Source organism: Brachycentrus maculatus, unplaced genomic scaffold (assembly GCF_059751285.1).
Source record: "Brachycentrus maculatus isolate JH-2025_06_01 unplaced genomic scaffold, ASM5975128v1 h1tg000964l, whole genome shotgun sequence".
In the NCBI taxonomy this organism is placed as follows: domain Eukaryota; kingdom Metazoa; phylum Arthropoda; class Insecta; order Trichoptera; family Brachycentridae; genus Brachycentrus; species Brachycentrus maculatus.
Genome location: NW_028281685.1, coordinates 50,005 through 60,450, shown reverse-complemented (window position 1 = coordinate 60,450; position 10,446 = coordinate 50,005). Strand labels below are relative to the sequence as shown.

The following is a 10,446-nucleotide window of genomic DNA, read 5'->3' as shown; positions in this document are numbered from 1 at the left end:
GTAAATGCCGAAACAATAAATAAAATTAAAATGGCGTATTGTGATCATAGATTCAAGATGAATGACGCGCTACAATGGCCAGAAAGCGACAGTGTGTTCGAGTCTCCATTGGAATCAAAAGTGAAAAGCATTTTTCGGTTCTTTTCTTTGGCCGATACCACCAAACATCGATTCGCTAAGTTTTACAACCGATCAATAGAATTTATGTTCCTTATGAAAGACTTCCTTTTTGAGGTTTCCTCCAACAGTTCCATTCACGGAGTCAACCATTTTGTAGCTGAAAAGAGACATATCGTGGAGAGGTAAGTAATGCATCGTTATCTTTGATTTTTTTTTTCAAAAATTGTATGCATAAAACAACATACTACTCACAGAACAGATAATTATTTTTACTTTTATTTAAAATAAGCCCTGAAGATGGAAGAATAGCCGTTGAAATAAAATAAATATGTACAACATTTTGAGTGTGCCCAAATACTTGTTCACAAAATATGGATTATCTCCAATTACAGGAGTCATTTGCATATACCCCCGTCAGCCCCATTAATGCCCAGACTTACATATTCTTCTTCATCTTTGATGAGATGTCAAAAAATAATACAAAATAAACATTTCTCAAATGGTAAAAAACGAATGTTTTTCTTTTACAATTTCGCCGTGTTTTACCACAAAGTTAATGCCGAAACAATAAATAATATATACATTTATATATATTTATATATATATATATATATATATATATATATATATATATATATATATATATATATATATATATATATATATATATATATATATATATATATATATATATATATATATATATATATATATATATATATATATATATATATATATATATATATATATATATATATATATATATATATATATATATATATATATATATATATATATATATATATATATATATATATATATATATATATATATATATATATATATATATATATATATATATATATATATATATATATATATATATATATATATATATATATATATATATATATATATATATATATATATATTTAATATTTTCTCAATATCACCCTGGATTGGTATCTGAAGCGGAGGGCTGATCACCTTTCCTTTATGTGTTAATGATCAAGATAACACTGCGTTTATATAATGCAGTGCCCTATGCACCATTGGGGTACGGATAAGGGTTTGAAGAAGATTTACAATATTGTTATTATAATGTATTGCAAAAAGTTAATAATAAATAAATAAAATAAAAATAATAAACTAAAAATATTTTATCAGATACTAAATTATTCACCCCACAGATGAGATGTCAATTTTAAAGGTGTCTCAACTGGATATGAAACATGTATCATTTTTTCCTTGTTTATCATTCCTCGTGTATCACTCTCCGTCATTCTTCCATCTTCTTTTATAAAAAAAGGGAAGACAGTAACATGTTTCATATCGTATTGAACCATTAAAATTTAATGTTTTTCTTTTTGCATGTAAAAATTGTAAACCTTGAATGTTACTATATTCAACCATCAACATTTGAATGTTTTTGTTATTGCATGTAATAATTGTAAACCTTGAATGTTACCATATTTGACCATCAACATTTGAATGTTTTTGTTATTGCATGTAATAATTGAAAACCTTTAATGTAACCATATGTTACCACCAACATTTGAATGTTTTTGTTATTGCATGTAATAATTGTAAACCATGAATGATACCATATTTCACCATCAACAATTGAATGTTTTTGTTATTGCATGTAATAATTGTAAATCTTGATTGTCACCACATTTTACTTTCCACATTAGAATGTTTTTGTTATTGCATGTAATAATTGTGTACATTGAATGTCACCATTATTTCCAAAAAAATGTTTAGCGTTTTTGTTATTGCATGTGATAATTGTAAATATTGAATTTCACCATTCTTTACGATAAAATTGTTAATGTTTTTATTGCATGTGATGCTTGTACACATTTAATGTCAATATTATTTTCAAACAAAATTTGTTTTTATTTTACGTTTATGAAAAAATAAATACTAAATTATGAATACTTGAATCGAATACATTTAAATTTAAGGTGTTAAAGTTTTTCCAGCGACAAAATTATATCACATCACCAATATTCCAAAAATTTTCACGAGTGTATATCAAGAATTTTTAGGGTTTGATAACATTTCAAGAACCTGAATTTTTTGATTTACGGCATGTCTCAAATTCCTGAAAAAAATCTAGCAAATCATGGTGTTACCATTATTTTACCGACAAAACCTTTTTTACTACATTAAATTTGTTATTTGAAATTGAAATTTTTCTTGGTGTATTATTATTTCTTTAAATATATTATGACATGTGTTTCGATGCATTCTGCATCATAATCAAACGAAGGATTTGATAATGATCCTAAATACATTGAAACACGTGTCACGAAAGGATTTTATAAATAGTAAATAGACAGGCGCAGTAGTATAATTGAGTGATGCTCAACTGTGAGCTGGCGTCACGGGTTCGTTTTCAATTGCGAAATAAATTGTAAAATTATTTATTTTTATTTGGTCTGGGTGTTTGTGATGGATTTTTTGCACTTTATTAGACAAATTTGTGAACAAGTATTTGAACACACTCAAAATGTTGTTAATAATATCTACGGGATGCAGTGCTTTATACAATATCAGGAGGACATGAAAATCAGAAGGTGCATGCTCAAAATATCATATTTGAATATTTTACCAACAATTCAAAATAAATTCTGTGAAAATAATTTTCATAATATTCATTTCCGTGTTTTCAGATTGTTTTGGGTAATTGTTGAATTTCTGACGCTCATTTGTATGCTCTTAACAATTTCCAACGTTTTGATACGCTTTGATGTAAGTACTAAAATATTTCATTTTATATATAACTTGTTAATGTATTTAGTTTCAGAACTGCATTATTATGTTTTATTCCACAAAATATGCAAATCTCTTGAAAATATATGAATTATAATTCAATGTTAATAATAACGAAAATTTTGTTCGCTTCACTGAAGAGTCTTGTCTTAAGTTTTTAGTTTTTGTAAGTTAAATATGTATTTCGTTTAAATATGTGTATCGTGTATCTGAATTTAGTGACGAATGAATTGAAATAATTTGTTTTTAGTTTCCATGTTTTATAAGTTGTAATATAGTTTTAGACAATTTAAAAACATCCCAAAGTTTAAAATCCATTTATCATTAATAAATCGCCCATGTCTAGCTAGTAGTAATGTACATATTGTAGACATTTCTTTAAAATATGTTCAGAAATTTTAATTTCATTTATCATTGAGTCCGCCTCCGTAGTGTAATGGTCAGCACGCCGGCTACCGTTCTGGAGGTCCCGGGTTGGATTCCCAGGAGGGGGGGTTAAATAAATATAAGTGATTTTTTCACTGTAATATTTATTCAATATTACCCTGGACTGGTACCTGAAGCGGAGGGCTGATCACCTTTCCTTCATGTGTAAACGATCAAGATAACACTGCGTTTATATGAAGCAGTGCCCTATGCACCATTGGGGTGCGGATAAGGGTTTTTTTTTTAATTATATATCATTAATAAATTGCCGTATATAGTGAGTTGTTATATTGTATGAGACATTTAAAATAAAATCCAAAGATTGAATTCCATTTATCATCAATACATCGCCCATGTCTAACTACATGTAATAGTACCTATATATTGTAGTATTTTACATATTGTAGACATTACTTTAAAATACTTTTGAAAATTATAATTCCATTTATCATCAATAAATCGCCCATGTCTAGTTAGGTATAATATTATATATTGTAGTAATAAACATACTGTAGACATTTTTTTAAATACGTTTCAAAATTTGAATTTCATTTATCGTTGATAAATTGCCCGTATGTTATGAGTTATAATAAAGACTTAGACATTTAAAATACAATTCAAAGATTGAATTCCATTTATCATCAATACATCACCCATATCTAGTTAGCTATAATATTATATTATATATTGTAAAAATGAACATACTGTAGACATTTCTTTAAAAAACGTTTCAAATTTTGAATTTCATTTATTATTAATAAATTTCCCGTATAAAGTGAGTTTTAAAAATATAGTATTTAACATTTAAAATACATTTCAAAGATTGAATTCCGTTTATCATCAATAAATCGCCCATGTCTAGTCAGCTATAATATTATATACAGTAGTTATGTACGTATTGTAGACACTACTTTAAAATACTTTTAAAAATAATAAAAAAATCATTTATCAGTAATAAATTGCCCATTTTAGTTAGTTATAATTTATTGTAGTATTGTACATATTGTATTGTACATATTGTAGAAATATATTTAAAATGCGTTCCGAAATTTTAATTCCATTTATCATCAACAAATCGCCAATGTCAAGTCTGGAATAATGTAAATGTCTGTTTATGGAATTAATCATCTTTAATCTATTTACAGAATTCCCCAACAGTAATTTCAATGGAAAGAGATTACCTCTCCTGGAACACCAGCTTCCCATCAGCCACGTTTTGTTTGAGAGGAGTAAATACATCTAAAATTGGGGAAGTTCTTAGGTAAATAAAACATTTATTACCCAAATCAGTTGTTGCCTAAACAAACAGCAATCATATAAGAACAAATATTACATTTTCACAATCGTTATATATTTTAATTTTTATCTTCTTCTGCTTTAATCTCAATTCCTCAATATTGCACATAATGACAAAAATGAATTCTCGCAACTTTCTCTTATATTCAGACCTCATATCGCTCACTCCTTTCAAGAACGTCATAAATCAAAAAACTTTATTTTTTAGGAGAACGTTTTACGAGAAGTATAAAAATATAATACAATATATTAAAAATAAATAACAAGCCACTTATTGAACTTTCTAGTGTGCAACAGATCTTTTTAGTTTAAACCTGAAGGTTTTTTCTCCATTTGAAAAATATTTATTATATAATGCTAATATTAATAACATTTTTGTAAAAAAAAAATAAGCGAAAATTAAACTTGAAAACTCATTTTTTGTTACAGTTTTTTCAAGGTCCGTGACACTAAGCAACTGCGAAGTTTTTTAACCAGTATGACCAATCTGTCCATGGACAATTTGCACGAGCAAGATTTGACGGACTTCCCCGCCATTCCACCATACCGATACGTCGAGCTCTTGGACAGGATTCAAATATCCTTTGAACCGCAACTGCTCACTTCGACAGACAATCAGAATATTTTGGTACAAAAGACGATGACGGAAACAGGGTTGTGCTACGCTTTAAATTCTAAAGTAGCAATTTACAATTCTCCGCAGTGAGTAAAACATCATACAATAATTATTGGCATCCCTTACTCTTCTTAATAGAAACATATTATTTATGTATCGTAGTCATACAGGAGAAAGTGACCAAGTGCATTTTTTACAAAACCGTGGTTATTAACTATTTGATATCTTACTAGCTTAATATTGCCCTGAAAAAAATCCCATAGGATTTTAAACTTGGAAGTATAATATATTGAATTGTTAAAAATGACTAACTGCATTGATGTTTATTTTCTTGCTAAGCAAAAGTGACTTAAATGGGGCCTCTTGAACATTTTACGTTTTGGTAGTTGGTCACTTTCTCCTAAACGACTACGATATGAGTTTTTTTTAAATAGTAGTGCTGTTGTCATGACGATTAAATGGTTAATATTACACGTGTTTAAAGTGATCACTTAAACCAGCATATGACAGGCCGCAAGCCCTATAAGTACCCAGACTTTCATATTCTTACTCATCCATTTTAAGATGTCAAAAATATGGTAATAACTCCCATGTAGAGAAAACCCGGTTTTGTGAACAAGTATATAGATACACTCAAAATGTTACCAAGACATTCTAATTTTTGTGATGTGTTATCAATCTTTCCATCCCTAGAAAACATACCACCAAAATAACATATACATCATTTACCTGCTCCTAAATCTCTCCATTTACCAATATTTCACACTCAGATCTGCATTCATCTCTTTCCAAAACCATCTTCACCTTTGTTAAAATATTTATAACAAATCTTGATACATGTAAATAACTCCTAAGTGGAGCAATCCAAAATTTGTGAACCTATATTTTTACTTAAATTTTGTAATTTTTTTATTCAATTTCTATCAATTGTATTATTTAGATATTGGAGTGCAAACAACTGGTCAATTATCGAGCAAACGACATTGTATGGACATCAGCTCGACGGTGAGTTGTTCGTTCAACTGGCACATTTCAACCGAAGTTACAGCGTTAGTAATCTTTTGTTATTTTTTTTCAAAATCATTATTTGTTGAATTTGATGTATTGTTTATGATCTATAAAATTATTTAAAATTTACTTTGTGGTAAGTCATCTTTTTACCTTTCATTTTTTTTTTAAATGTGAAAAATATTGTTGTACTTACATTTCTCACATTCCTTAAATAAAACGTACCGTAGAACGGGGCTACTTGAACTTTGATGTGCAACTTGAGCCCAGTACAGAAAAAATATTTAGATCGTGGTATGGATCGAAGTATCACGACAATAAGTGTCACCTGTCAGGGAAACAATGAATCATGTCGATACGTTAATTATTGTAGACCAAATACAGATTTAAATCTTTGTTTTGTACTGGGGTCAAGAAACACATCAAAGTTCAAGTAGCCCCTTTCTACGATAATCATAACTAACGACAACGTAAATGCCTTTAATACGAGTATATATTAAAAATATTCATAATGATATATTTTTACAGTAAGATATATATACAACATTTTGAGTGTGTCCAAATACTTGTTTACAAAATCTGTATTAACTCCAATTACAGGAGTTATTTTCATATTATTTTCATATAATAATGGGTAGAATTGGTGAATGTTACACGTGTGTAAAGTGATCACTTAAACCAGCCTATGACGGTCGTAAGCTCCGTAAATGCCCAGACTTCCATATTCTTCTTCATCTTTGATGAGATGTCAAAAAATAATATGAAAATAACTCCTGTAATTGGAGATAATCTAGATTTTGTGAACAAGTATTTGGACACACTCAAAATGTTGTAAATAAATTATCTGGTCAAATTATAAGCTTAATAATAAAAATGAAAATGGTATTTTCTGGCGTTTCTCATGTGTGTGATTATAATCCAGGATTCGGATCTCACATACTAATATAAGAGTTTCTGCTTAATAAAAAGATTCTTTATATCTCACCAATAGATGTCTCTAGTGAAGTTCTAGTGATTCATGAACAAGGTTTCTAAATTGGTTCATATATATAGAACTTCCAAGAATTTGAGTAGGGTGGTTGTCAATAATGGGTAGAATTGGTGAATGTTACACGTGTGTATAGTGATCACTTAAACCAGTCTATGACGGTCGTAAGCCCCGTAAATGCCCAGACTTCCATATTCTTCTTCATCTTTGATGATATGTCAAAAAATAAGATTTATATAATTTAACAGATGATTTACCAACATTTAATTTGTAGATATATTTCCATGGACCGCGAGAGACTCCGGAAATGACGAGCAAGAAATTCTTAGGAACCGAATCCTCATTCCGGGCAATTGTCATGAAAGTGCTCAGTATCTACTCCACTCCAAGTATCAGCAAACTTTCGGTCGATCAAAGAAAATGCAGGTACCTACCTTAAATAACCACAAAACACAATTATAATCCCTGCTTCCTTGGTAGAAGCTTTCAAAAGCTTTATTAGATGAAAATGATCTCAAAATTTTTTTAAGTCAAAGTAATTAAGGAGAACTTTTCAAACCAATTCTACCACAAATCATAAACAGAAATTAGAAATTACAAAATATTTCAGTTGTTATTATTACTTGAAATAGCACTTTGGGCTCAAAACACCGTCTTTGTATGAATAAAGTATTCAAAATATTAATTATCTTTTTGATATTTAAAAATTATGCTTGAAATTTTGAGTTTTAATATAATTATTTGACATTTTGTATATGAATAACATTGATAACCTTGTGGTATGGTAATAAAACACTCTCCTAACCATCCATTGTTTACTTTGTATAATACCACTTTTTTCAAGAAAAAATTTTTTTTCACTCCTTCATTTTTTTTTTACACAAATGTCAAAAAGTAATAATCTTATTTTAATTTTTATAATTTTAATGTAATATATTTTTTTAATTTTAATGACCTGATGATGGAATAATCATCCGAAATCAATAGTCACAAATAAGTGTTTCAAAAGAAGTGGTATTTCAAAGTAAATAAAAACTCTAATTATTCATGTATATAATGATTAAAATATACAGAAATTTGAAAATTAAAATCCAAAAATTCTATCACCATTATTATAGCAATTTAGGTTGACTCAGAGGCGATTTAATTAATGTTGAGGACTTAACAATCTTAATTATTATGAGAGCCTGGACCACATTTAATATTTCAGTGCAATACCGTTGTTTATTTCAGGTTTTCAGACGATCCTTTCTTATCAAGAAGTCCAGTGTACTCATACAACCTTTGCGTATCCGAGTGTCGAGCTAAGAAAATCATCGAACTTTGTGGATGCCTTCCTCATTTTTACCGGAAAATTGGTATAAAAAACAAAAACATACTCCAGATTAGAATTCCTGTTTGTTTTTTTTTATGTTTACATTTTTGATACAGACCTTTCTTGGTATATTTAAAATATTCACTTTCAAATCATTCTTAATCATATTTTGATAAATTAAATTATTTTTACATTATTATAAATGTACGATGTACTGTATCTTTTACTTTTATTTTTGTATATAATGCCCCTATACTTTAAAAAAAATGTGTTTAAGAATGTTTGTTAACAGTAACGTAAACAGAGGTAAATAAAACAAATCAAAAATCAATAAATTCACTCACGATAAATTAAAATTGCGTTATATGAATAACGTGTTTATTTTAAAATAAAATATTTTTTTACATCAATTAAACAATTTTTAAAACGTAAATTGAATAATCCAATTAAAATGACCCAATTGTGTTTTATTCGCCTCAGAAAATATTCAAGCATTTTTTTATAGATTTTATTATTTTATTTTATATAAAAATACATCATTATGTTCTTTTTTATTGAAAAAAATAACGCTCAAATTTCGTTTAGTTAGAAAAACAAGTAAAAATGGCGTGTTTAAATTTGACCTTTTTTCAGCAAACGAAAGAATTTGTTCAATATCCGAACTGGGCTGCGTTAGAGACCATCGCCAAATTCTCTATACCCTGAATCAAAGAAACATATCGAAAGGGTCTGCAACAGCTAATCAGCAATCTTGTGCGTGCGCACAAACGTGTGACGGAGAGTCCTTCACGGTCCACGAAGACCAGTTCATGCAGTGGGAACGGTGGACCCAAATCAAATTCGGCATCAGAGATTACCCCAAAATGAGGCTGAAACGTGACGTCATGTTCGGATTCACGGATGTATTGGGTAATAGAAAGATCTTTAAGCTTTTGGCCGATTGCTTTGAAAACTTTTCCTTCTTTTTCTTATTCTCTTGGTGTAGGTTTTGTGGTCTTTTTAAAGAATGATTAGCTTCCTATGTTGTCGATTCCCAACTGTTAATCCATCTCTCTGGTGGTCCTGCCTGAGAGTCGTCTACTGTACAACGCAATGTGGAGGAGTCTGGATGGTTCCATTCTCCTCATATACAACACCTTAAACAAACTCGAAGAAAAATACGAATTTTACTCCAATTTTACTATGAAATCCGATCTATTTTACCATTTTTTTTAATTTTGGTAATAAGGCAATGCTTAATCCAAAACCAAAAAATTATATCCATTTTAAAAATAATGAAAATGTTATTGACATCTTAACATATCGCTCACTCCTTTCAACAACGTCACGCATTTTGCATGTTTTCGGAATGCCCATAAAATGTTATTTATCCCAGTAAAAGAGGCATATTTTTAGCTTAATATTTACCTCCTTCAGGGCAGAAAGTGTTGTTTTTGCATTTTGAAGAGATGGTATTGTTAAATATTGTTTTTAAATATACTAAATATTTTTCAAATGGAGAAAAAAACATTCAGGTTTTACCTAAAAAGATCTGTTGGACAGTAAAAGGTTCAATAAGTGGCTTGATATTTATTTTTAACCTTAAAAACTATCTTCTGAAAAATTCATATTTTTGATGTATGACATTGTTGAAAGGAGTGAGTAATATGTGAAAAAGCATATGGAAGTCTAGGTTATTACAGGGTATTACTACACATCATAGGCTGGCCCAAGTGATTACTTTATTTACATGTAATATTTACCATTCTACTCATTATTCACAACCACACTACACGAATATAGGAAGTTGTCGAATTCTCTACAACATCTGTGGTTTAGTTGATATTCATTTATTTAGCGGACCTTCATGAAACGTATGTAAGATTCTTTCCGCATTAGTTAACATAAGTACAAGGAGAC

At 28.8% G+C, this 10,446-nt stretch overlaps 1 protein-coding gene across 1 annotated transcript; it reads left to right on the top strand.

Annotated features, from left to right (window-relative positions):
• Positions 1 to 213: 213 nt before the first annotated feature.
• Positions 214 to 9,456, top strand: LOC148299760 (pickpocket protein 28-like; the record flags this gene model as incomplete). The annotated part of the gene is made up of 8 exons (XM_088275717.1): positions 214 to 302; positions 2,799 to 2,808; positions 4,470 to 4,585; positions 5,050 to 5,322; positions 6,177 to 6,285; positions 7,507 to 7,658; positions 8,466 to 8,590; positions 9,181 to 9,456. Coding segments are annotated over exons 1-8 (1,150 nt in total), but the record flags the coding sequence as incomplete, so codon positions are not given.
• Between the last annotated feature and the right edge of the window lie 990 nt (positions 9,457 to 10,446).